Below are 27385 nucleotides of genomic sequence, written 5' to 3' on the forward strand. Positions count from 1 at the left end.
GATCTGAGCCCAGGACATTCGAATTCCCTTTACAAATTTCCTAAGTGGTTTTGATGATCAGCCAAGTTGGTTTGCTAGTCATTGTGATTTTGGTCTAGTGGTTCTCAGTGTGGTCTTTGGACCAGCATCGTCGCCCAGAATCTTGTTGACCTGGAAATTCCTAAGGTCCATCCTGGACCCCGTGAATCAGAGGCTCTGTAGTTGGGGCCCTGGTACCCCAAGCTCTGGTGTTTTAAGGGGAGAACACTCACAGCCTTTGTCTTGAGAAACCTCGGGTTACTACATTTGTGTAAACAAGGCTTTCTACCACTAGAAGATGATACTTGACCAGTGACCCTGTTTACAGTACACAATGCCAAAGGCATAGTTCTTTAGGAACCTAGATGAGAGGGACGCCTGGTGGCTTAGCTGGTTAAGTGCCTGCCTTCAGCTCAGGTCATGATCTCAGGGTCTGGTAATGGAGCCCCATGTCAAGCTTCCCGCTCAGCAGGGAGTCTGCTTCTCTCTCTCCCTTTGCCCCTCCCCCCACTTGTGCTCCCTCCCTCCCTCTCTCTCTCTCTAATAAATAAATAAAATCTTTTTTTTAAAAGATTTTATTCGTTTATTCATGAGACACACACACACACACACACACACACACACACACACACACACAAACATACACACACACAGAGGCAGAGACACAGGCAGAGGGAGAAGCAGTCTCCATGCAGGGAGCCCGACGTGGGACTCGATCCCGTGACTCCAGGATCATGCCCTGAGCCAAAGGCAGACGCTCAACCGCTCAACTGCTGAGCCACCCAGAGATCCCTCCTTTTTTAAAAAAAAAAAAAAAAAAAAAGGAATTGTAGGGATGCCTGGGTGGCTTGACAGTTGAGGGTCTGTCTTTGGCTCAGGGTGTGATCCTGGATTCCTGGGTTTGAGTCCCATGTCGGGCTCCTTGCATGGAGACTGCTTCTCCCTCTGCCTGTGTCTCTGCCTCTCTTTCTGTGTCTTTCATGAATAAATAAATAGAATCTTAAAAAAAAAAAAAAAGGAGTTGTAACACTCAAGCAAGCTTCATGGAGAAGAATTCTAAAAGCTGGAGATGATTCTCATAAACAGTAAGAGAGAGAGCAGCCCTCTCCCCAAGGTGGGAAAGCCACAGAAAGGAAGGCACAGGGCAAGAAAGAGTCCATCTCCCCTCAAGCGAAAGGTACAAGTTAAGATGATGAACAAGACCTTAGGAAGGATCTGCTGGACACTTTAAGGAAAATACGTGGGAAATGGTAGGAATAAATTGGTTTTGAATGCTGTGGCAGAGACCTATTTCATAATATATAGAGCTGTCTTGTAAAATTTGAATCTACAGCATATTTTGCCAATTGAGACTGATGGGGAGGCAACTTTTTTTTTTGACTTTTAAGTACATGCATAAATTTAACACTGAGCTAGCAAACTGCGGCAAGGCATAGAGTCTTGTGGTTATGAATTGTCTCATATTAACAACAGTGTTATTAAATAAGTTAGTAGTAATGCTTGGGGAGTTAAATTAGCAAATAGAGAAAAATGATGTGTAGCTCATCTCCAGTCTTTCTGTGTATATGGTAATTCTAAGATGCTGGAAGATGCTTAAAAACAGCCTTACAGAAACAATTTTGTGTTTTGATGGAAAACTATGCTTCTCTGGAGGACGCTTTCCAGGTTGATTCTCATCTTTCAGTGTCTTGGGGACATTTGACAATTGTGTAAATTGTAGGTAAACGGTAGACAAACTGTCCTGTGTGACTGCCCTCCTTCCCCACCCCAGGAAAAAAGCCAGTTTGCTTTGCTTCCATCTGCACTTTCCTTTTGACAATTTTTTACTCAAAATAAATGTAAATGTGTGCTTTTTTTTCACCTTTCTTTTGAACTGATCTTTTAACCTTTTTTTTTTTTAAGATTTTATTTATGTATGTATGTATTTATTTACTTATCTGAGAAAGAGGAGGAGAGAGAGTGCATGAGCCAGGGGAGGGACAGAGGAAGAGAGAGAGAAACTCAGCAGAAATTCAACCTGAGCAGGACCCCATGCAGGGCTGCAACTCAGGACCCTCAGACCAGGACCTGAGCGAAATCAAGAGTCCCACACTTAACCCGCTGAGCCACCCAAGCTCCCCTGAACCTGTTGTCACCTCTGCCTGGTTTCTTCATTAATTAACGAGTAGAATAAAATCTTTAACACATGTCATTTTAAAAAAATTTTTTATTTATGATAGTCACAGAGAGAGAGAGAGAGAGAGAGAGAGAGAGAGAGAGACAGGCAGAGGGAGAAGCAGGCTCCATGCACCGGGAGCCCGATGTGGGATTCGATCCCGGGTCTCCAGGATCGCGCCCTGGGCCAAAGGCAGGCGCCAAACCGCTGCGCCACCCAGGGATCCCTACACATGTCATTTTTACATGTGTGTGAGCACAATGATTTTACCTTTCCCTGAATATTACCGTTGAACAGTCCCATCATCTGTCTCACAAACCATACTCCTGTCCCCGTTTTCTCTTACTGATTTGCCACCTCTCTGCAGAGATCCCAGAGGTAAAAATCATCCTCAATCTGGAGTCACACATCGATTAGAAGCGTCTGAATTAATAAGGTTCTGTCTTCGAGTCAGAAGACCTGTGGTTAAACTCTTGCGACCTCACGAAGCTGCTACTCCTCTCTTGCCGCCGTTAGAGATTTTCCTAGGCCTCGTTCTTCCTCTTGCCTTCATCTTTGGAGCCAGCTGAACTGGTTATGACAACTTCAGGGGAGCAGACAAAACACGGAGCGGGAGCGGGGAGGGGGCAGCTATGACTAGGTAACGACTTATTTTTAAAAATAGCCTAATCTAGATTTACAACCAGGAAGCCCCAGGTCCTGGGAGCCAGGCGCACATGTGAATTTCACTGGGGGCCTCTCCCTGCTTCCAGGCTTCCTCCCCCGCAACCGGCCTTCCCTGCACCCCCCCTCCTCTCCCCAGTCCCCCTTCCGCCCCCCCTACTCCAGGCCTCCTCTCCCACTCCCCTCCCCACCTCCCCCTGCCCTCTAGACCTCCCCTCCCCTCCCCTGCCCCCCCACCCCGTGCCCCCCAGGTCTCCCCTCCCATTCCCCCCCTGCCCCCCCCACCCCTGCCCTCCAGGCCTCCTCTCCCACTCCCCTCCCCACCTCCCCCTGCCCTCTAGACTTCCCTCCCTGCCCCCCCACCCCGTGCCCTCCAGGCCTCCCCTCCCTGCCCTCCCACCCCGTGCCCTCCAAACCTCCCCTCCCTGCCCCCCACCCCCTGCCCTCCAGGCCTCCCCTCCCCGCCCCCCCACCCCGTGCCCTCCGTCCTCCCCGCCCCGCCCCTCCCCTCCACGCCGGCCTTCCCGGGAGGCTGGGAATCCCAGGCCGCCACTGGCCCGCGGGGAGCCGCCGCCCTCCGTCACCGCGTCCACTTCCGCCCCAGGGGGAGGCGCCTGCCCCCTCCCCCTCCCCCCCCCCCCGCCCCCCCGCCGGCTGCCCGAGCGCCCGCCCCGGGCTCCCGCCCCGACCGTCGGGCTCGGGGGCGCCTCGGCGCGGGCAGGGCGCGGGCAGGACGCAGGTAGGTGCGCTCCGCGGGCGTGGGCCGCCGCCGCTCTGCCCGACTGGCGCGCGTGGGGGCCGGAGGCCGAGCGGCCGCGCGGGTCTGGAGCCCTCGAAGCCCCTTTCCGAACCCGGGCCCCGCCCCGCGCCGCGGAGGTTGTGGGCGCGAAGGGCGTCCGGCCGGCCGTTTCCCCGCTGGTGAACCCCGTCTTTGAAAGGCGTAGTCGAAGTCGTCCTGTGCGTAGACTCGTGTTTAGTTTTTCCGTTTATCGCACTGTCTGGGTCTTTCTTTCATGCCATTGAATACTCTGTGTAATGACTGTCCTAGGTGGGACGTTTGGGTTGCGTAGTTTTTCCAAAATAAACCTGTGGGGAGGAGTGAGCATTTTTGCATCAAAACGTGACCGAACCGGGTGGGAGCTTGTCCACCAGACGTGCAGCAAGTCAATAAACATTGGCCATCGAGGTTTGCAGAGGAGAAAGGTAGTTGATGTATTGGCGCCACCCAGGAGAACTGGACAGCTAATGCTCGGAAGTCTAGAATCCTCCGGTGGCTTGCAATGAGGGCTTCTAAGGGCAAACTTTGGGGAAGGGGTCTCCTGAGAAGGTGGCCACTGTTGATTGGAGGCCCATGGGTTCAGACCAGCAGGTGAACTCATGCTACTTTGTCTGGTGCCCTGGAGGAGGTCTTTTTCATCTCAGGTGGCTTGCAATCTGGAAAATATCTGTATTCCTCATGTTAGAAATTTAAGCAAGCATTTTTCTAAAAAAAGATTTTATTTATTTATTCATGGAGAGGCAGAGACACAGGGAGAGGGAGGAGCAGGCTCCATGCGGGGAGCCTGAGGTGGGACTGGATCCAGGGACTCCAGGACCATGCCCTGGGCTGAAGGCGGCGCTAAACTGCTGGGCCACCCGGGCTGCCCTAAGCGAGCATTCTTATCCCTTGAGCCTAGGCCTACAAGTTCCTTGAGTGGCCCGGCTGTGCCTGGGCTAGATAGGGGCCCCCGTGTTCATTCTTTCACCTGAACTGACAAGATGGACGCTGGCTTCAAAAATCATTATCCAGGGATCCCTGGGTGGCGCAGCAGTTTGGCACCTGCCTTTGGCCCAGGGCACGATCCGGGAGACCCGGGATCGAATCCCACGTCGGGCTCCCGGTGCATGGAGCCTGCTTCTCCCTCTGCCTATGTCTCTGCCTCTCTCTCTCTCTGTGTGACTATCATAAATAAATAAAAATAAAAATAAAATCATTATCCACATTTGGCAGTATTTCCCCAGTGGTTAGAGAGGTTCTAGAAGAGAGGCATCAAGACATCCTCGGTGCTGGATACTTGATACGTGTTGCCCGGAAAGACTGTACAAGTCACACACACAGTCATGTGGGTTGGAGGTGTTTTTGATCTACTTGCTGTTGGAAGATACAACCTGTTGTTTTCAAAGTCCATTTAAAGCAAGGTGGTCAGAAGTGAGCCGGACAGGTGTCCGGGGAAATGCTATCCAGGCGTCAGAAGAGTTTGAGAGAAGGCCAAAGGCAGCCATGTGATTGGCATGCTTGAAGGCCACTCTTCACATCTACCTTTCTAATTAATGCTACCTAGACCTGTACTCTATGGAAAATACAAGCATGATTGCTGACAAACGGGATTCCTGGGTGGCTCAGCGGTTAAGTGCCTGCCTTCAGCCCAGGGCGTGATCCTGGAGACCCAGGATCAAATCCCACGTCGGGCTCACTGCATGGAGCCTGCTTCTCCCTCTGCCTCTCTCTCTCTCTCTCTCTCATGAATAAATAAATAAAATCTTTAAAAAAAATGATTGCTGACAAACAAATATCTGGAGTTGTTGGTGTTGTTAGATTACTGATGGGTAGACGGAAAAGTAGGGCTGTGCCTGAGCCTTTCCAGCTGCATGATCAAAAATCAGTTACCAGGCAAGTTCCTGCAGTGTTTTACTCAGTAAATGGAAAACACCGAGCCTTCCCCATTAGCCACAGCCTTCCTGTGTTATCTCTCAGCCTTTGTTTTGCTTGCTGATGGTTTCCAAATCTCTGAAGCTTCTAGTGATTTGTTCCTTGACTTCTTTGCTGGTTACAGTCCCATCGATGCCAATTCCCTTTGCTCATTGAAATCTGTTTTCTCTGTTTCTATTGGAGAAGTTCATTGCATTGGGAAATCTAACTTCTGAGTTATTTAAATACTTGAGGGTATGCAAGCAGGAAATCCATACGTGCTGGACCATTAGTTTACCATCCCTTCCTTGCCTTTTTGACTTCCAGTGAGAAAAAGGAAATGTTGTTCAGTTGCACTGTTAAAAGAAAGTTTTCAGCGAAGGGTAAAATCATACTCTCATACAGATGTAAAAATGAGCATATGTTGGGGCACCTACCTGGCTGGCCCAGTCTGGTAGAGCATGCGGCTCTTGATCTTGGAGTTGTGAGTTCAAGCCCCATGTTGGGTGTAGAGATTGCCTTAAAAAAATTTAAATGAGCACATGTTAAAGATTCTATTTTATTCATGAAAGAGGGAACCATGCAGATGTTATAACTGGTTCAAAAGAGAAGTCCAGAAGCACAGGTATTTATGGGGCAAAGGAATGCCTCAGGAAGGTTCAGGTTAGGAGAGGGGGCAGGACAGGGTAGCCTCCTGGAATTGGCGGATCAGATAGCACCAGTGATGCCCTGGGTCTTGTGCTGATGTGGAGGCGCTCGGTGTGTGAAGCAGGGCTGTGGGGTGTTAGAGAACAAATCATTCATTCATGGCATTTGTTAAAGAACGGTTGGCAGACCTTATTCAGGATCATCGAGATAGGTGTAGGGACCACTGAAGTGGGGTTTTATAGGAGGGGAGAGATATTGGGCTCAACTCTGGAAAAAACAAAGGAAAGTGGGAGTTTACAGCCAACGAGTGGAGTAGGGGACAATGGATGGGAAGTGGCTAAGAGGAAACATCACAGGGAATGGGAGTTCTGGAAAACTGACGTAACAGGGTTCTTGCAGAAGACAGGCCAGTGTGGTCAGGCCTCCCCCGCGGGGGGGCGGGGGCAGGGGAGGATGAGGGGCCAGATTAGATTTAGAGGGTCAGGGATTCTGCAAAACTGACTTGGCGGGATTCTTACCGGAACTGGACTTGGCCGAGATGCCATCGGAAACGAGGGTCAGGGTCTATTTGAGGAGAGAGTTCAGAGGAGCTCGGTGAAGGAGAGTCTTGGGTAAGGGGCGGTAGAGGTCAATTTGGGAGAGTGGCCTTAAGGTCATTCACATGTTTGTGGCATCTCGCGTGAAGGTCATGGTGGATCATGAGCGTTAGTGCCGAGCGCCAGTGTGGCCTCGCCAGGGAAGGTGCCAGTCAGGGTCTCCTCTGCAGGGGTGCGTCTTGGTTACTCTTGGTGCCATGAAGAGGGTTCTGCCTTTCAGAGGCTTCGGTAGTGGAGACCACAGATCTGATTTTGGGGTGGCTAGGGAGTGTTGCCAGGCCCACCTGCCGTGAAACAGAAAAGCCCTCCTCCTCCTCGTTCCACCTCCTCCTCTTCTTTATTCCTTGGTCTTCCTCCTCTTCCTCCCCTTCTTCTTCCTCCTCCCCATCCTCCTCCTCCTCCTTCTCCTTCTTTTTCAAGATTTAAGTACCTTCTCCACCCAACGTGAGGCCCGAACTCACAACCCCGAGATTGAGAGTCTCATGCTCTACTGACTGAGCCAGCCAGGTACCCCAGAGAGCCCTTCTTGACATGAGGCCATCGCCGTACGTCAGGCCACAGTCCCCTCCCCGCGCAGGAGGAAACCTGTTGCTGCCTATGAACGACCTCGCGGTGAATGTCGTGCAGAAGGAACCTCGTGCCTCAGTGGAACAGCCTCTGTCATCTGTGGCACAGCCTATCGGGTCTTCTGACTCCGGCCCGTTCATTGTCTTGGCACCACTGCGACTCTTTGTAAGTCACTGGTAACCAGTGACTCCGTCAGCTCTGTCTTACCTGGTGGAGAACCGATTGGCTTCCTCCCACCTGTGGAAAACTGTTTTCTCTCCCTTTGCAATCGCAGTGTGCTTTTTCTCCAAACACATCTGTGTTTTTTCCCTTCTCCCTTCACACCAGTTGTCACATCTGCCTCATTCCCTCCTTTTATATGAATAAAATAAAATCCGTAATGTGTTCATTTTTAAAAAATCTTATGAGAGTTATGGTTTTACTGTTTTCTGAAAATTCTCATTTAACAAATGTGTCTTTTGGGGGAGGAGCAGGGCAAAGCCAAAATCCTGAAAGGGGGGGCACCTGGGAAGCTCAGTGGTTGAGCGTCTGCCTTCAGCTCAGGTCATGATCCAGGGGTCCTGGGATTAAGCCCCACATCGGGCTCCCTTCTTGCCAGGGTGCCTGCTTCTCCCTCTCCCTCTGCCTGCTGCTCCCCCTGCTTGTGCTCTCTCTCTCTCTCTGTGTCAAATAAATAAATAAAATCCTTAAAAAAAATCCCAAAAGGCATGTGCAGAAATTTTATGTATCCTTCAGTCAGTAGAGCTGCCAGGGTGTGTTCTCTGAGGCTCTTTCCCTGGGAGCACAGTGGGTGTGGTCTGTGCAGGGCGTCTGTCTGCCCTGTGGCCTTGGCCTGAGCACACCCTGCGCTGCTGTGCCGCAGATGGGTCTGGCTGGAGTCCAGCCCTCCACACCCAGGCTCTCCTGGCCATTGCCCCTTTGTGCAGATCCGTCCAGATGGTGGATCTCTTGGCCATACACATTCCTTCTGGAAAGTGGGTATCAATTGAAGATAAAGTAAAAAAATTCAGGCTTGAGGCTGCTTTGTAATGGCCAGGGTTTTTGTGGTCTCCATAGGACAACTCAGGTAAGAAATCAGCCCAAGGACATCCAAATTGGCAAGGAAAAAGTTAAACTATTTGCAGATGATGTGATACTCTTTTCAGGTAGAAAACCTGAAAGACTCTACTGAAAATTTGCTAGAATACATGAATCCAGCAATGTCACAGGATATAGTCAATGAACAGCAATCTGTTGAATTCGTATATGCCAATAATGAAGCAAAAGAAACAGAAATCAAGGAATCAATCCCATTTACTATTGCACCAAAACCCGTAAGATACCTAGGAATAAACCCAACCAAAAAGGGAAAAGATCTATACTCTGAAAACTATAGAATACTTATGAAAGAGTATTGAAGAGGACTTAAAGAAATAGAAAAACTTTCCATGCTCTTAGATTGGAATAACAAACATTGTTAAAATGTCTATATTACCAAAGCAATCTACACATTTAATGCAATCCTTATCAAAATACCACCAGCATTTTTTATAGAGCTAGAGCAAACAATCCTAAAATTTGTATGGAACCACAAAAGACCCTGAATAGCCAAAGCAGTCCTGAAAAAGTAAAGCAAAGCTCGGGGCATCATGATTCTGGACTTCAAGCTATATTACAAAGCTGTAGTCATCACAACAGCATGGTACTGGCATAAAAATAGATACAGAGTTCAGTGGAACAGAACAGGAAACCCAGAAATGGACCCACAATATATGGTCAACTAATCTTCAACAAAGCAGGAAAGAATATCCAATGGGAAAAAGTCTCTTCAACAAATGGTGGTGGGAAAACTGGGCAGCCACATGCAGCAGAATGAAGCTGGGCCACTTTCTTACACCATACATGAAAGTAAATTCAAAATGGATGTGAGACCTAAATGTGGGACAGGAAACTGTCAAAATTCTAGAGGAGAATGAAGGCAGCAACCTCTTTGACCTTAGCTATAGCAGCTTCTCACTAGAGACATCAACGGGGGCAAGGGAAACAAGCAAAAATGAACTATTGGGACGTCATCAAGATAAAGTCTTTTGCACAGTGGAGGAAACAACAAAACTAAAGGCAACCTACGGAATGGGAGAAGATACTTGCAAATGACACATCAGATGAAGGGCTAGTATCCAAGATCTATAAAGAACTTATTAAACTCAACACCTAAAAACCAAATAATCCAGTTAAGAAATGAGCAGAAGACATAAATAGCCATTTTCCAAAGAAGACATCCAGATGGCTAACAGACACATGAAAAGATGCTTAACATCACTCATCATCAGGGAAATACAAATCAAAACCACAATGAGATACCACCTCACACCTGTCAGAATGGCTAAAATTAACAACACAGGAGACAACAGGTGTTGGCGAGGATGCAGAAAAAGGGGAACCCTCTCACTCTGTTGGTGGGAATGCAAGCTGGTGCAGCCACTCTGGAAAACAGTATGGCAGTTCCTCAAAAAGTTAAAAATAGAGCTACCCTATGATCCAGCAATTGGACTGCCAGTATTTACCCAAAGGGTACTAAAATACACCTTCAAAGGAGTACATGCACCCTGATGTTTAGAGCAGCATTATCAACAATAGCTGAACTATGGAAACAGTTCAAGTGTCCATTGCCTGATGAATGGGTAAAGAAGAAATGGTATGTATATACATACACACACACATTTATATTTATGTAATGGAATACTACTCAGCCATCAAAAGGAATGAAATCTTTACAATGATGTGGAGGGAGCCAGAGTGTATTATGCTAAGTGAATTAAGGCAATCAGAGAAAGATGACTACCGTATGATTTCACTCATATGTGGAATTTTATTTTTATTTTTTAAATTTATTTATGATAGTCACAGAGAGAGAGAGAGGCAGAGACACAGGCAGAGGGAGAAGCAGGCTCCATGCACCAGGAGCCTGACATGGGACTCGATCCCAGGTCTCCAGGATCGCGCCCTGGGCCAAAGGCAGGCGCCAAACCACTGTGCCACCCAGGGATCCCTCATATGTGGAATTTAAAAAACAGGTGAATGTTTGGGAGGGGGCAAAAGAGAGAGGGAAACAAATCATGAGAGACTCTTACTGTGGAGAACAAACTGAGGATTGATGGAGGGAGGTGAGTGGGGATGGGCTAGATGGGTGATGGGATTAAGGACGGCACTTGTGATGAGCACTGAGTGTTGTGTGTAAATGATGAACCCCGGAACTCTACTCCTGAAACCAATGTTGAACTGTATGCCAACGAAATAGAAATTAAATTAAAAAAAAAAAAAGAAGAAGAAATCAGCCTAAGGAATCAGGCTATCCACAAATAGCACATTGGACATAGAATTTGCCACTGTTGGTACTAGATTGTTGTGACTTCTCCTACTATTAATAGTTTTATAACCAAGCTTGTGAAAACAAAACCATGAGGAATAGTTTCAAATTTTCTTTGAGTAAGTGACTAACTCTTGATTTGTGTTTCCTTAAAATTTAGTTATTTTCTTTCTAGAATATTCTGGAAGGTACAGGAAATAATATAACAGCCACCCATATTCATGTGACCCAGGCTTAAAAAATGTGGACATTTTGTCCTTAATCAAAACTTTCTTAGGAAATAAAATGTAACAAATGCAATTAAGCCAGCAGTCTTCACCCTCTCTCTCACCAGTAACCCTGGTGGTGTGTTTAGTCCTATGTGTTTTTAATATTTTTTTAGCATCAAAAAGGCCATTGTCTTTTTTATATAGCCTTATATTTTAAGGTTTATCACATTGGTTGGCATACATGTAGCTTGCTCACTGAACTGCTATGCAATACTCTTTTTTTTTTTTTTGCAATACTCTTTTTATGATTGTACTTGTATTTGTGTACAAATTGTATTTGTTTCCCGTGTATTTGTTTCCTGTGGCTGCCACAACAAATTAGCACAAGCCAGGTGACTTAAGACAACAGGAATGTGTTCACACAGTTGTGGAGGCCAGAAGGCCAAAATGAAGGTGTCAGGAGGGCCATGCTTTCTCTGAAACCTACAGAGGGGAATCCTTCCTTGCCTCTCTCCTAGTCTCTGATGGCTGCCGGCACTCCCTGGTGCTCCTTGGTACGCCTCACTCCGATCTCTGCCTGTGTCCTCCCATGATCTTCTCTCCATGTGCCTCTGTATCTAAAGTTCCCTCTTAAAAGGATACTAGTTATTGAGTTAGTAGCCATCCTAATCCTATGACTTCATCTTAACTTAAAAAAAAATTATTTATTTATTTGAAATGGGGAGGGATAGAAGGAGAGGGAGAGAATCTCAAGTAGACTCCCTGCTGAACCTGGAGCCTGATGTGGGTTGGGGGCTGCCCCCCCTCCCCCCTGCATCTCACAACCTTGAGAACATGACCTCAGCCGAAATCGAAAGTCAGACATTTAACTGACTGGGCCACCCAGGTGCCCTGACCTCATCTTAACTTGATTATCTCTGCAAAGATCCTATTTCCAAATAAGGGCACATTTATAGGTTCTGAGAGTTAGGACTTGAACATATTTTTGGGGGGGAAAGAAGTCAAGCCACAATAATGAATACATTACAAGTTATCCTGTTCTCCTGAAAGTCAGATTGCTTCCCGTTATTGCCATCACATCTGTGCTGCCGAAAGCATCCCTTCCATACTCAGCACATATGTGCACCAGTGTGCATGTGTGCACGTGCACACACAGAGGTGTAAGTTTTTCTAGGGAATACACTCAGCTGTGGGATTTCTGGGTTGCAGGGTATCTGCATCTTTGACCTTGCTAGACCTTGTCAGACTGCTTTCCAGAGTTTGGGTCAGCTCACATTCTCTCCCTTTTCCCTGCATGGACAGTGTCTCTTGGTGCTAACAGACGTTTCCCAATCTGCAAGATGCACAATAGTATCTGTCTTATGTACAAAATAGTATTATTTCTTAAATGCCAGTGAGGTTGAACATCTTTGCCTAAGTATATGTGCCATTCAAGTATACCATTTTGTGAGTTGTCTGTTCTTATCTTTGGAGCATTTTTCTTTTGGGTTGCTTTTTTCTTGTTGATTTATAAGAATTCTTTGTATATCTTTTTTTTAATTTTAAATTTTTAATTATTTATTTGAGACAGAAAGAGACAGGGGAGGGGTGAAGGGAAGGGGAGAAGCAGGTTTCCCGCTGAGCAGAGAATGGGGTGCAGTCCCAGGATCCTGAGATCATGACCTGAGCTAAAGGCAGACACTTAACCAACTGAGCCAGCCAGGTGCCCCACATTCTTCCTATATCGTACCTAGATGCTAAGTCTTCTGCTTTGAGAATTGTATCTTGAATAACAATAACTTCCCCACCACCACCACCACCTGGGCTATTTTGAAGCAAATCCCAGACATGTAGTAGTTTTATCTGTATTTACAGCAGCATGTAGCTATAAAAGGTAAGGATTGTGTACACACACACACACACACACACACACACACAAACCATCACTGTGGTAGTATTATCCCCCCCGCCTTCCCCACCATTAACCATAGTTCTTAATACCATCAAATTCTGGTCAGTTCAATTTCCCCCAGTTGTCCTACAAGTGATTTTTACAGTTGACTACTGCTATGGACTGAATTGTGTTGCCCCTATGTTCATCTGTGGAAGCCGTAACCCCCAATGTGATGGTGTTTGGAGGGGGTGCCTTCAGTGGTTAGGTTTAGATGAGGTCATGAGGGTGAAGCCCCTTGATGGGATTAGTGCTCTAATAGGAAGAGGCCAGAAAGCTTGTTCTCTCTCTCTCTCTCTCTCTCTGCCATGTGAGGACACAGGGAGAAGGAGGCTGTCCACAAGTGAGGAGGAGAGTCCCCATTAGCACCCGACCCTGCCAGCACCCTGATCTGGGACTCCCAGCCTCCAGAACTGTGAGAAAGACATTTCTGTTGTGTACGCTGCCCAGCCTGTGGTATTTTGTTATGGAAGTTGAGCAGGCTACTATGTACTTAATGAAATTATTAATTCTTTTCTTTATGGTTTATGTTTTTGGGTCTCATGTAAGAGATGCTTCTTTACTCCAAGATTGAAGAAACCTGTATTTCCTATTTTCTTCTAACAGATGACTTTTGCTTTCCTACTCAGGTTTCTCACCATGTGGCAGGGCTGCTACGTGGTAGGTGGGGATCCACTGTGATCTGTGTACTTGCCTGGGTCACTCAGTGTCGCATTTTATCCCCTTTATTGGCCAGTCCATCTTCCCGCCATGGATCCACCAAGCACTCCTGCCCCCGTAATGACCTCCAGAGTCCTGTCCTGTTCTACTCCATCTCTGTGCCAGCTTCACACCACCATCCTGCTGCTGGACCTGGCTGGAGGGATCAGCCTCAGGGACCGTGCACATTTCCCTGGTCTTTCATTTTCTCACTTCTCTTGACCCATCCAACCTCCCGCCTGCTCTCACCCTCACTATTGACTCTGCTCTCAGGTCTCTGAGCAGATGTGAGTAGGGAGCATCCATAGCCTCCTGCCCCGATGCCACCCAGCCTTCCACCTTACCTCCTGGGACTGTGGAGGATCCATCTATGCTTCCTAGGAAGGTGATCTTCTCCATGTGCTGACCCTGTTCCCTATCACCTACCTAGAGACCATTCCCCTGTGCCTCTCTCACCGTTGGTTTGGTTTGGTTTTGCTTTCTTTTCCTCTGTGAGGTACCATTCTCATCCACATATAAATGTGCTGAGATTTCTTCCATTAAAAAATAGAAAGACATGTTGCCTTATCTTCCCTTCATCTTCTGCTCACTCTCTTTGCTCCTGTTTCTGGCAAAAGCCTTGAAGAGCTTCTGTATTCACTCTGATTCTCTCTTCTCATTCTCTCCAGCCTGCTGCTGTCTTGCTCATCCTGGTCCTTCAAACCTGTTCCCATGGAGGTCACCCTGACATCCACGTTGCTCAACCCTGCGGCCAACATCTGTGTCTCTCAGGGCATGTCTTCTTGTAGAACATCATGGTCTACACTCTGCCTCTTTGAAACCCTGTCTTCATGTGACTCCAGGCTCATGACTGGGGGTTCCTCCCCTCTCGCTTGCTATTTCTTCTCAGGCTCACTTGCTTGTTGCTTCTTACCTTCCCAAAGCCTTTAATGGTGAAGGCTCCAGGGCTCGATCTTCTAGATCCTTCTCTTCTTTGTCTACTGTCATTCCCTACATTATGTCATTCACTCTCAAGGTTTTAAATATTATGTACAGCTGATTCTCATTATATACAGTATAGTTGACCCTTGAACAACATGGGGGTTAGGAATGCTGACCTCCGTGTATCCAAAATCTGCATATAACTTTTGACTTCTCCTAATACCCTATTGTTGACCGGAAGCCTTATTGGTAACATAAACAGATGATTGACACATATTTTGTGTGTTATACGTATTATATATCACTTTCTTACAATGAAGTAAGCTACAGAAAAGAGAGCGTTAAGAAATTTTAAAAAAGAGAAAATACATTTACAGTCTTGGATTGTATTTATTGAAAAAAAATCCATGTTTAAGTGGATCCGTGCAGTTAAAACCTGTATTGTTCGAGGGCCAGCCATAGTCATGTTCTGTGAAGTCACATGGACAAGTGGACCAGCAAATCCTGAACCACTGCTTCGAGGGGAAATACCAGTAGGTTCCTGTGAGCCTCTGGTCACATTTCTGTCAACTGGTCAGTACATAACCTTGTTTAATACGCCTTACTTAATATACAGTTAACTTATTGACGTTGAACCCATCATGAGCAGCTGTAGCACATACCTGAACTAAACTTGTCTACTGTACATATTGTCTTTGGAGGCACATTGCAGCCCTCGTACCCGTTGGATCATGAGACAGCTCTTCAGCACTATGCATGGAGTCCATTTTTAAATAATGAAATCACCAGCAAAAAGCACTGAAATGCAGAAAACGTGGCACTCAACAGAAGGCAAACAGGATGCTTGTTTGCAGTGGGAGCTGATGAGAAAGCAGAGCATGGCCTTGTTAGACCTTGGTTGGGACTGTGCGTGTCAGTGACTCAGATTTGTCACTGCTTTACAAAAGTCTGTGGATGGTGGCGAAAGCACTGCAAATATTGATTTTGGAGTTGCAAGTAAATTTTGCAACTAGGCAAATTCATGTGCATGGAATCTGCAAAAAAACCGAGGCTTGGCTGTAGATTGCTGACTGTTCTCAAATTTATAGTTTCAGCTTGGACCCCTGCCCTGAAATTCTTATTATGAGCTGTCCACTGAGCTTGTCTGACAGACAATGCAGACTTACTGCCCCACATTTAAGACCCTACCTCCTCAAATCTGCTCTTCCCAAATCTCCTCTTTCTCATTTAAAAACACTCTGTCCTCTTCCAGTTGCTTGGGCAGAAAACCTCATCTTCACGGACTCCTCTTTGCCTCATTCCCCTTCATGTGCCATCTGCCAGAAAAACAGTTGGCTTTCCCTGCAAATTCTCTCCAGACCCCAGCCACCCTCAGGCTTCCCTCCCCTTCCGTCCATCTTCAATGGGTAGTGTTTTTCTGGTCATGGATTGTGAAAATCTTGCTCTAAGTAGATTTGCATTTCCTTCTGCCTTGTGCCCAGGGATTTCTCTGCCCAGGGCCAGTTGTTCAGTTAATTGCATAATCTATTCCTACCCTGAAAGGGTAGTGGACATTTTGGGGGATTGGTTTCTTTCTTCCCCTTCCTGAGCTTTCTAACCATGGTTTTAGTCCTAGTTGGTAGAGTTTTCTTTTCTTTTTTTTCTTTTGTTGTTTTTGTTTTTATTTTCCCCACTAAATAGAATCCTTTGGAAGCTCTGACACTGTATGGGGTCTCAGTCACAAACCCCCATCTCATAGGGTCCCAAGGCTTCACTGGACACAGAATCCTAAGCACTGGGTTGTGTCACTGCTTATTCCTGGGTCTTGCCTGCTCCCCAGCGTCCCCAGGCTCCCCTTGTATTTGCTCATGCCACCTTGAACCTGGCTTCACGTCTCCTTTCCAATGCTGGCTCGGGGTTGTGCCCATTTTTCCTATGAGCTCCATTTTAATTTTTGTCTGTTGGTTACGTTCACTCTGGTATTTCTAGTGTTTGTAATGGGAGTGGATTCCTGTTAGCTCCAATCAGAATCCCAAGTTACCAGTGATTTCCTCCATGAATACACTATGACTGTAGTTAAAAATAATTCTTTACTATACTCTTGGTTTTATTTACTGTATATAATCTTGGGATTTGCACCATTCAGATTATAAATAATGCATGTTTCTCTCTCTGTAGCCCAACTTAAATCTCTCCAATGGCTAACGAGGCTTATCCCTGTCCGTGTGACATTGGCCACAAGCTAGAGTATGGAGGGATGGGGCGTGAAGTTCAAGTGGAGCACATCAAGGCTTATGTCACCAAACCCCCCTTTGACACGGGCAAGGCTGTGATTGTCATCCAGGATATCTTTGGCTGGCAGTTGCCCAATACCCGATACATGGCTGACATGATCGCAGGAAATGGATACACGTACGTATGAAGTTCTGTTGCTTTCCTTAAATTCATGGAAATTTCTGTGATCTCTTTTGTTCCCTTCTGGGAAAACAAAACCCAAACCAAAAAACCTCGACTGCATTCTAAGTTAGGCTACCTACTTCCTTATCTCCCCGGGGTGCAGATAAATGGGAAATGTCAAGTGAACCCAGAACACCACCTGGCGTCCATAGGAAGCCACTGCTCCCAACCCAGTCCTAGGGCTTCAGTTTCTCCTTGGCGTGCCTGGCCCCATAGACTTGTCGGACCCTGAGAGAGTTATTTCCCGATGTGGGGCCCTGCCTGGACACAGGTACTGGACGCCTTGGGCAGACTCACCAGCTCTGAACTGGATCTGCTCCTCTGGCCCTCGATGCATCTCAGCCCAGGTCAGATTTCAGCAGGGCGCCCGGGGTTATCCTAGTGCCAACACAGGCTGTCCTGTTTGAGTTACAGGGGCTTCCAGAACTGATACCATGAGGCCTCACTCCTCTCCCGAAGGTTATGCCTTTGTCAGATCTAGTGGCGTGCTCGCCTTTGGCAGATACACCTGTCTGCTCCCCACCACACCAGGTCTCGGCAAAGTGTCAGCAAACACGGAGGAGAGGACGAGCCACTCCTTCCCTCCAGCTTCAGAAAGCTGAAGACCCAGCCAGCCCTGAGTGTGGCGCACCCCTATTTCCTTCGTTGGCTCAAAAAGCTGCAAATCAAAGTGTGCACCTACTTCATTTTCCTACGAGAGGTCACTTTGAAAGCACACCCAGTGTCACATGATGCAAAGCTAGTGCTGACCGTACAGAGGATTTCCACTGGAGTTATCACTTTTTCATGCCCCCAGATTCCATGTGGATTGCGAGGCAACGTAAGTTTCTAGGGGCAAGCCCAGTAATAAACTCCCTGGCCAACCCTGGTGGCCCTCTGGCTCTGCCGGAGCCTGAGCTAGGGTGTTACAGGGGTAACTGTCCTTCATTCTCCCAACAACCGCCCCAGGATGGGCCTGCCCTGAGCCACCAGGTAGAGCTTGCAGGCTCCCACTGCAGCCGGCAGGCAGCTTGCACGGGACCGTGGCTCCCGTTGTCTCACGGTGGCTCATTTATTTGGAGGCAGAACATAAAAGATGACCAAAGAAGCCTGTGCCTGCAAGCCTCTCTCCCACTGATCCAACTCCTTTGCCCTCACTATCATCCTCTGAGGGTGGGCGGTGCAGAGTGCAGTCTGTTCAGCCAAGAAAATGGGGCTAAAAGTGAGGAAGTGACTTGTTAGGGTTACAGGGTAGACGGGGCAGGACTGGGACTTGAACTTGGATTCTTCTGACCCAGATGTTCCTTCCCTTCTGACAGGAAGAGCTCGGTTCCTCCATCCATGGCAATGGCCTTTATTTTGGGAAGCGAGTCTCTGGCCAGAGTGGTGTGGACCCACCCTCCAGGGTTGACTAGCATGGAGGATGGACACGTATTCAGGGACCCGGCTTGTTTTCTCTCTGTGGCCCTTTTTAGGCCTCCCCATGAGGCCTTCCCCTCTGCACAGGAGGTTGTGTCCTGTTGGCATCCTGGGAGGAGGCTGGGGAAAATTGCTTGGTCATCGTGACTGGACGTGCTACTCAGGTGTACCCTCTGACCTGGGCTGATGCAAAAGGCCAGCCAAGCGATGGGACTGCTCAGGAGGTGGGGCAGGGGGAACCCTGTGCTCACCCCACCCAGGGCCTTGTCACCCAGGGCTCCCTTCTGTGCCATGAATCTTGTCGGGAGCGTGCCTGGCCGATTGCCCCATCATCTCAGATGGGCTGGGCTATAAGCAGGCTGCCAGAGGCCGAGCACCTACTATTGTGAAATCCCAAGTGGCCTGGCCTGGTGCCAGCTGGCCTCTTTGATGGGATCAAAGTTGGCTTCTGTGGCCACCACTTTTCTTCTCCTGTGATTCAGAATCACTAACATAGCAAGTTTCTTAACGAATGTAAGCAAATACCCACAGCTCCGAAATGAAGAGCAGCTCATATCCTATTTTGCAGGGCCATCGTTCCAGACTTCTTTGTAGGGCAAGAACCCTGGCATCCTTCTGGGGACTGGTCCACCTTCCCAGAGTGGTTGAAAACAAGAGATGCCAGAAAAATTGATAAGTAAGTTATTATGCATGTTTGTGTCACCCTCCCTCCCCTGGCCTCCCTGCCCCAGGGCACCCAGGAGAGCAGGGGCTGGAGGGAGAAGGGGGTACGGTACAGCTTCACTGTTCAGACACCTACTCACCCTCCTTTATGGGGGGCTTCCATGGCCATGGCTAACGGAGTCTGTCCAGCTGCTTTCACTTAGCGCCGTGGGTGGCCTGGAAGGTGGGCCGCCAGCAAGCCCTCCTGCTGCCTCCGCAGGCTCATCTGCCACGCCCCCTTCCCCCAAGCTTCATGCATGACTGCCAAGGGAACTTGGTCGACGCACCACAGTGTGGGTGGGCAATTTCCCTTTACAAGGAGGCTTTCAGGGTCCAGAGGGTCAACACTCCTTCCTTCCTGTCCTGGCTGCAGAACCAGCCGAGACAAGGGGCAGAGAAAAGAAACCAGAGCAGGGCCAGCCCCTTACTGCCCAGATGATTGGAAATCCACTGGGCCACCACCACCCCTTGTCTAGACCGGACCCCACCTGCCCCTCTGAGAGGACTTTGGGTCTTTACACCAGACCTACCAGGCCAGGGCTGTGGTCTTGCCAGGGCCCAGGGAGCAGTGTGAAGAAATGAGAGGGATCCCCTGGGATTTCAGCCTTTTACTGAATTAGCTCCAGCGGCCCAGAAGCTTGGATCAGAGCGCTCAGCTGCCACTCCGACACCCCCTTTGGGTCTGGACTAAGCATGGAGGGTTCCCCACACCAGCTGTGACTCACCTTGGCCATTTATCCTTCTGAACACTCTCCTTCCCTGTTGCCTGACATGGGCCTGAGGTTTGATAAGCTGCTCCCCCAGCCCAGACTGGGGAAGCTGCTAAGAATGTGGTCCCTGGCCTGTGGCCTCTTGGTTCTTGGAACTAACTCTCTGCTCATTTTTTCCACCATCAGAGCTGACCCCAGGGCTGCTGGCCGCTCTGTCCCCTGAGCCTGCTGGCAGGCCTCCTGGCATGGCCGAGTATCTGCACCCGGGGCCGTGTTAACCAGCGGGTCACCTCAGGGCCTTATGGGCCAGAGACCAGTCCATCAGCTGCCTGTGGACTGCGTCTGGGATGTCAGCTACCTTGTCTTCCTCTGCCCCAGCCTGAGGAGCCTCCCTACAGGGGTATGAAGGCCTGGCTCCCCACCTCAAGTCAGGCAGATCCTCAGGGGCCACCCCGGCTCTGAGCTCCCCTGAGAAGCTGCTTGAGGCCCATGTGGACACTGTGCCACAGCTGTCTTCTCCCCCTGCCCGGCTCTGCTCCCTTCCTGCCCCTTCTGCGGTTGGAAGGGGGCCCTGAGATTCCCGGCAATCACCCTCCTGCACACTTACCTCTTCCAGGTCCCTCCCAGGGGACCTGCAACCCCCTGAAACCAAAATGAAGCAAGAAGTGAAGGGAAAGTTAGAGGTAGAAACACAAGAGAGCCACAGAGACTGAGGTGTGGATGTGAAGTCCAGCTTGCCGTGGCGCTGGCGTGGGGGAGAATAGGATGTTTTGCTGCCTTCTGATGAGGAGCTGTGTGGGTCTGCCTTCCATTTGTGAATACAAAGCAGAGGGATCATTTCTGGCAGGTGCTGGAGCAGCCCGGTGGCACTCTTCCACGGACAAAAAGGAGAGCCATGCATTTTAAATAAAAATGAGACATCAAACAGAATCACCGGGGCGCCTGTGTGACTCAGTGGTTTACACATCCAACTCTTGGTTGTGGCTCAGGTCATGGTCTCAGGATCATGAGAGCGAGCCCCACACATTGGACTTCATGCTTGCTTAAGACAGATTCCCCCTCCTTCTCCCCGCGCCCCCCCCCCCCCCCCCCCGCCTGTGTGCTCTCTTTCAAAAAACAAAACAAAACCTAAAAACCAGAGACACTAACTTTGAAAGGGAGACTGAAAACCTTTATATGGTCAGGTGTTTTTGTTTGTAAGTAACAGAAGACCCATCTTAAATCTTAAATGCTGACTGCTTCAGCAGTCCTGGGATTTCTTGGTTTGTAGAGCTGCAAAGAGGTAGTTTCTGGCTTCAAGCAGGGGCTGGTTTCAGAGTGCAGAAACTATCTCCAGGACTTGCCTTCCAACATTTCTCTGCTTCATTGCCTGTAGGCTGGCTCCATTCTCAGGCAGCTTTTGCCCTTGGGTGGCAAGATGGCTGCAGCAGCTCCAGCCTTCCATTGGTCTCTTTTCCAGCAACCCAACAAAATTCTCATTTTGCCCTGATGGTATGGCTCAGTCGCAGGTCCATCCTTGGACTGGTCATTGCTACGAGATTGCAGTCCTCTGATGGTCAGCCTGAGCCACACACTTCACTCCTGAAACGGAGGGCAGAGTCCTCCAAGGTGTGGGGAGATGGGGGGAGGTGAGGGGAGGTGGGGGGAAGAAGTTTATCTAAAGCTAAACGCTGATGCTCCCTGAAAAGTGGGGAACACATGCAGAGCAACACAAGCAAAGACTTGCTCACTTGAGTTAAAGTATTTTTATAGAAATGGCCTCTTCCTTCCTGTCCCTTCTAATTAAGGACGTTATTCTTAAGATCAAAGCATTCGAGGAAAATTTACAACCACAAATGTCAAGAACTATTGCTTTTTCCATGTTATTTTGCAGAATTAATTATTGCTTATGTCATGAATATAACTGCTTGTATGCAGTGGTAGGATACATATATTTAAATGTGCTCAAGGATATGCTATGATTAAAAGGGAAAGGAAGTGCAAGAGAAAGGATTTCGTTTTCTTTTTTAAATTGTAAGCAGCATTTCTTCCTTATCAGATCATACAGAACTTTCTGGCTGGCCTCGCTTCCCTACCTCCATTTGGGTGTATTGCTTCTAGTTGGAAATGCACCGAATTCCAAGCAACCAATTTGCAAATGAACCATTTGCAAAGACAGGGCCACTATTCTTGGTCCTCTCCTGGTTTAAATAGTGCTGATGGCTTTCCAAATTCTGCTCTGCTGTTTGGGCACAGGAAGGGACAGGCGGTACAGAGTTGGGATGTTAGCTGAGAGAGTGAATGTGCCAAGTCAGAGAGTTTGGGGAGGTGCCCATTTGGGCCTGGTGCCTGTCAGGGGAGAGTAGGCTGGGGTGCTCCATGGGGGCGGATCTTGGGATCAGGTTTTAGGAGCTGTGCTTAGTGCTTTGGCCTTTATCCTGAGGCTGTGGAAGGCCGGGGCTCAGCTTTCAGCTGGGATGTGAGCTGGTCTGATTTGTGGTTTGCAAAGAGCCAGCCTGCAGCCCTGTCAGGTGGTTGGAAGAGGCTGTGCTTGGTTAGAGAGGCCCGTGGGGAGATGTGCCCGTGGTGAGGACAGAGCTCCAAAAGTCAGAATCTTAGAACCTCAGGGAAGAGCTAGCTGCTGCTGAAGCCCTGTTACCATCCACCGGCAGAGCACTTGCTGCCCAGCGCACTCCCCAGGACTCGTAAAATATCTCTTGATGTTTTTTGGTCTGCACCCCCCACCCCCGTGGCTTTACTGAGACACAGTTGACACATAATGTTGTGTAAAGTTCAGGTGTACACCGTGTTGATTTAATACATTTATATTTTGCATAATAATTGCCAGCACAGCCTTAACTAACATCTCTACCTATCACATAGTTACTGTTTCTTTTTTGTGGTGTGAACACTTAGGGTCTTTCCTCTTAGCAACCTGCAAGTATAGAATATAGTATTATTAACTCTAGTCACCAGGCTGCACACTACAACCCCAAACTCATCAGTCTTTTAACTGTAAGTTTGTGTTTTTTGTCCAGTCTTTCCCCATTTCCTCATGGCCCATCCCTGGTAACCACTCTACTCTGCTTCTCTGAGTTTGGCTGTTTGGATTCCACATATAAGTGATCTCTGTCTGTTGATTCTTGAATAACTTTCTGTTCTAGAGAGGTTGATGCCGTCTTGAAGTATCTGAAACAACAGTGTCATGCCCAGAAAATTGGCATTGTGGGATTCTGCTGGGGTGGCGTGGCTGTCCATCACGTGATGATGAAGTACCCAGAATTCAGGGCAGGGGTGTCCGTCTACGGTGAGTAGGCCTTGTACATTTTACACAGTGGAAATGGGAGGAGTAGTCGAGTGACGGCCCTGAGCTGCTTCCCAAGCTAACAGTTCCAGAGCAACACACAGCCCCATGGTGCAGAGATGGCCCATCCTAAGGAAATTGGCTTTAAAATCTGAAAGTAGAGGTGGAGGTTCGTAATACAGTGACTGGAGGACGTCACTGGGATTGTGGCATCTGGGTCCCAAGAGCCAGCTGTTGGGAAGGTCACCTAACCCGAGGGCTTGATTCTTCACCTAGGATGAAGAGGGTGACATTTGTTTCCGTGATAATGGTTACTATCAAGCACTATTTTTTATAAGGAACATCTATGAACATATTTTCCCAAGATAAGCATTATTTTCAACTGCGTACACACTACATATATATACATATACACACACACAGGGAAGGAAGGAAAGAAAAGGAAAAGACTCTAAAATGTAAGTAGCAGCATCAACCCCGGTATCATAGCAATGAAATAAGAACATACCTGTATATAGAAATGGCATACTAGGGGATCCCTGGGTGGCTCAGCAGTGTGGTGCCTGCCTTTGGCCCAGGGTGCGATCCTGGAGTCCCGGGATCGAGTCCCACGTTGGGCTCCCGGCATGGAGCCTGCTTCTCCCTCCTCCTGTGTCTCTGCCTCTCTCTCTCTATGTCTGTCATGGATAAATAAATAAATAAATATTAAAAAAAAAAAGAAAAAGAAATGGCATACTAAGTTCATGATCGAGAAGCAGACCATAAAAATGTTAAAAAAAAAAAAAGGAAATTTGGCTTTCTTTCATGATGGTACTGAGGATTCTTTTTTGGAGTAATGGTTTCTTGCTGTGGTGTTTTTGCTTACTTTTAGCATTAAAAAAAATCCTTTAAGCACGAACTTACAGGCAAGCTAGTAAGGGTCAGGTGCGGTTGGGCGCGGGAGAAGGCTGCCCCAGGTCCCTGCCCCCCGTGGCGCCCCCCCCTTCGCCCCCGTGCCCCTCCATCCAGCCTCGTTGGCCCCCCTGGACGCCTCGCCGGCGCCCCCTCCTGGACGCCCTGCACCCTACACGAGTTGCAGGGCTTGTGGGGACTGGGAGGCTGGAGGCTCCGGGGCGCTGTCCAGCCTGGTGGCCCGGCCTTCCTGTGGCTGCCCGCCTCCGGGAGAGGACAGGTGAGGACAGGTGAGGGGCGGCTCCGGGCTGCTCAGCTCGGCTGTGCTGCCCGGGACCTGGACACAGGAGGTACCCGCTGCTGCTTCCCACGGCCGGGGCCTGTCCCTGCCACACCTGAGTCAGGCTCGCCTGTGAGTCGTCTGATGGGGCTGGCTGGGCTCTGTCCTTCCCCATTGGGGCAGTTTAGCGAGCACTCCCCCACTTGGGTTGTGTGACCAAATCCCTCACCCCAAACCCCCCTTCATGGCAGCAAGAATCCTGTGCATCATCCAGCCAGAGTCTTACTCTGTTTCCTCGTAGTGATTTTCCATCCACTGCCCTGACCCTGCTCCTTGACCCTAAATCCCCACTTGTCCTTGGGGTACCGGGCTTGAGTGACCTCTCTCCCCTGCAGCAAACCCCGTTTAGAGGTCCCTGTTGAATAAAACTCCCTTATCGAACGTCAGAATGACCCTTTAACGCAGCTCTTACCTTAACATGGCATTGGAGTGCAAGACTCTGGTCCGTGTTCCTCCAGCAGCGGGCACACCGCAGTCTGAATCCTCGAGGCAGAACAGGCTTTGACCAAATGCTCGCTAAAATTCTGAAATGAAGGACGCCAGGGAACTTTTACAGACGGCCTGTGAGGACCCGGGGGCACCCCCGAGACGTCACAAGCATGGTCTTGTCTGAGCACAGATACCTCATGAAACAGCCGCCCCGCCTTGGGAATGAAGTCACGGCACACTGAGGTCAGAGGCTGCAGGGCTCATGGACCGTGAGAGGCTTCTAGAACAGTAGGGCAGATGGTCCCAATGTGAACGTTTCTCACCTCTTGGTAGTTGAAGGCAGGTCCTACGGAGCATTTCTCGGGCCGCTCCTGTCTCTTTGCAAGCCAAGAAGACAGCAAGGTCCTATTCCATTATTTATGGTCTGACTCGTAAGGAAGGGAAGAGCGGGAAGGTCTGATGAGATCAGTTTCTCTTTGAGATTAATTTTATAGGCCACGCCACATCTGTGGAATTGCTAAAAAGGAAATAAGCCAAACACCAAAGCACATATTTTACTTTGAAAAATCAAACCAAACCCACATAGATTTCTGAGGTGCGTGAATGGAAGTCCTACCCCGTGTTCCTGTCTTCATCTTCCAGGCATCATCAAGGATTCTGAAGACGTGCACAGTTTAAAGAACCCCACATTGTTCATTTTTGCTGAAAATGATGCTGTGATTCCTCTTGAGCAAGTAAGTTGACCTCTTTCCTCTTCTCTTTCCTTGTCTTTCTAAGATCTATTTATTTAGAGGGAGTGCGTGTGCTTGAGCTGGTGGAGGAGCAGAGGGAGATGGAGAAAGAATCCTCCAGCAGACTTCCTGCTGAGCGTGGAGCCAGACCCGGACCTGGGGCTCGTTCTCAAGACGCTGAGATCATGACTTGAGCTGAAATCAAGAGTCTGATGTTTAAGTGACTGAGCCACCCAGATGGCCCTCCTCTTCTCATTTCTGTATTTAATAACATGATCTGACCTTTCAGGGAAAATGTTCCAAAGGGTTCATTTGTTGCTCCAAATATTTTTCAACATTAAAGTTTTAAAGGTGGGTGTTACTGGGGACTTAGGGACCATAACCCCCACAAAGTGCTCCAGGTCTGGCCTAGTTACTGGGGATAGAAGCAGGCCCTGCCTCCCCATCATCCCATGTGGAACCCATGAGTTAAGATAAAGTGTGTGTCGCTAAAGATGTGGGTGTGGGGGCACCTGGCTGGCTCAGTCGGTGGAGCTTGCAACTCTTGATCTTAGGGTCGTGAATTTGAGCCCACGTTGGGGATCACAGCTTAACTTAAAAAAAAAAAAAGACTTGGATGTGTTAAACCCCCAGCATGTTGATAAGAAAAAAGCAGAACTGTGGCATACAAGCAATCGTTTAGAAATTATTGTTGTTATTCATAATTAATACGTTATATTAATACAAATTTAAAATAGTTTATACTTGAATATTTTGTTGAATGTTATACAAAAGATATTTATACAGTTTCAAATAACTGGTATTGTGTCATTTTTATATGTTCAAAATCCTATCCTTTGCCAGAGGTAAGGACTGTGTTAGTTATAAAATTAAAAGAAAAAAAATTCATGATAGCAACAGAATTTAAGGCACTGATGTTAACTTTCTTTTATGAGCATTCAGAGAGTGTTTGGAGGATGGGAAATATGACTAGATTGTTAAAATCATACCATCCATCATATCTTTTGCACGTCAGGTCTCTTTGTTGACTCAGAAGTTAAAAAAACACTGCAAAGTGGAATATCAAATTAAAACATTTTCTGGGCAAACCCATGGCTTCGTGCATCGGAAGAGAGAAGATTGTTCAGCAGAAGACAAGCCCTATATAGATGAAGCAAGAAGGAATTTGATTGAGTGGTTGCACAAGTACGTTTAGCCGCGGCCAAGTATAAACTTCCTCAAAATAGTTTGCATCCAGAAATTTGCTTTGGGATACTGGGGTCATTTGATTTAATTTTCACTTTATATAAAATACATCAAGGAATCCTGAAACTCATTATTCCATCTGAAACATACATTCAGTAGAAAATGGCAATGCATGGTATAATTTAACTTTTAACGCATTAAAAAACCCCCAAACCAGGTCAGTACCTGAAGAATTTGGATGATAGAGTAATATCCTAACTATTAGTAAAAACCTAGGGCTGTTTATGGACCAGCTGACAGCTCCGGTGTGGACTTCATGATTTTTAATTAAGTACATCCTTTAAAATGATTAACGTGCCAAAGGCATGAAGAACATGAAGTATTAACTCAGATTCAAAGCCCAGCTTAATTGGGCATTTATCTGTCTCAATGCAGATGAGTCTGTGGTGTTCATAATTTCGTTATGAGAGATCCTGAGGTTAAAATAGGGTTTCATTGACCTATCAAGCCCATAAGCTTACTTTTTGAATGTGTGGCTTTTTCTAAAAGCTAATAAAGAACCATGGGTTACACTGACTGTTTCCTAGGAGGTGATTTTCCCAAACACGGGCATTCGCGGGGCTCAGGGCCGGGGCCTGCATCGGAAATCACTCATGCATTCACTCAGAAGGATGGCGGTGCACAGGGTCAGGGTTCAGTTTTTAGATTTTATTTTTTCATTTAATTTTGTATTAGAATTTTATTATTTATTTATTCATGAGAGACACAGAGAGAGGCAGAGACACAGGCAGAGGGAGAAGCAGGCTCCCTGTGGGGAGCCCCTGGGACTCGATCCCAGGACCCCGGGATCATGACCTGAG

The 27385-nt window shown here is 48.1% G+C and overlaps 1 protein-coding gene, 1 long non-coding RNA gene and 1 other non-coding gene across 5 annotated transcripts; 1 reads left to right on the top strand and 2 right to left on the bottom strand.

Moving 5' to 3' along the window:
- Positions 1 to 3484: 3484 nt before the first annotated feature.
- CMBL (carboxymethylenebutenolidase homolog) lies at positions 3485 to 27097 on the top strand. 3 transcript variants are annotated; one of them, XM_049105798.1, is made up of 7 exons: positions 3485 to 3575; positions 16578 to 16811; positions 18823 to 18930; positions 22810 to 22952; positions 25252 to 25343; positions 25630 to 25691; positions 26356 to 26565. In XM_049105798.1, the coding sequence occupies exons 2-6, from the start codon at positions 16597 to 16599 to the stop codon at positions 25687 to 25689; spliced, it is 618 nt and encodes a 205-aa protein (XP_048961755.1). In that variant the 5' UTR covers positions 3485 to 3575; positions 16578 to 16596; the 3' UTR covers positions 25690 to 25691; positions 26356 to 26565. The 3 variants fall into 3 exon arrangements, with proteins under 3 accessions (XP_048961755.1, XP_025307079.3, XP_025307080.3); XM_025451294.3 differs by lacking the exon at positions 25630 to 25691 and having other exon boundaries at positions 26356 to 27097; XM_025451295.3 differs by lacking the exons at positions 3485 to 3575; positions 25630 to 25691 and adding an exon at positions 3641 to 3793 and having other exon boundaries at positions 26356 to 27097.
- On the bottom strand, positions 7185 to 7257 carry TRNAE-CUC (transfer RNA glutamic acid (anticodon CUC)). The gene has a single exon. It is a non-coding gene; the product is annotated as a tRNA-Glu (tRNA).
- LOC125754333 (uncharacterized) lies at positions 22950 to 25352 on the bottom strand. The gene is made up of 5 exons (XR_007408284.1): positions 25226 to 25352; positions 24933 to 25126; positions 24593 to 24704; positions 23458 to 23626; positions 22950 to 23221 (listed from the first exon to the last, which is right to left on the bottom strand). It is a non-coding gene; the product is annotated as an uncharacterized LOC125754333 (long non-coding RNA).
- Positions 27098 to 27385: the final 288 nt, after the last annotated feature.

This window comes from Canis lupus, chromosome 34 (assembly GCF_003254725.2).
Source record: "Canis lupus dingo isolate Sandy chromosome 34, ASM325472v2, whole genome shotgun sequence".
Classification (NCBI taxonomy): Eukaryota; Metazoa; Chordata; class Mammalia; order Carnivora; family Canidae; genus Canis; species Canis lupus.

Coding starts and splice junctions, on each gene's coding strand:
- CMBL (XM_025451294.3), top strand. CDS start 16,597: ATGGCTAACGAGGCTTATCCCTGTCCGTGTGACATTGGCCACAAGCTA. Junction 18,931..22,809: donor GATGCCAGAAAAATTGATAA/GTAAGTTATTAT, acceptor TTTCTGTTCTAG/AGAGGTTGATGCCGTCTTGA. Junction 25,344..26,355: donor CTGTGATTCCTCTTGAGCAA/GTAAGTTGACCT, acceptor TTTGCACGTCAG/GTCTCTTTGTTGACTCAGAA.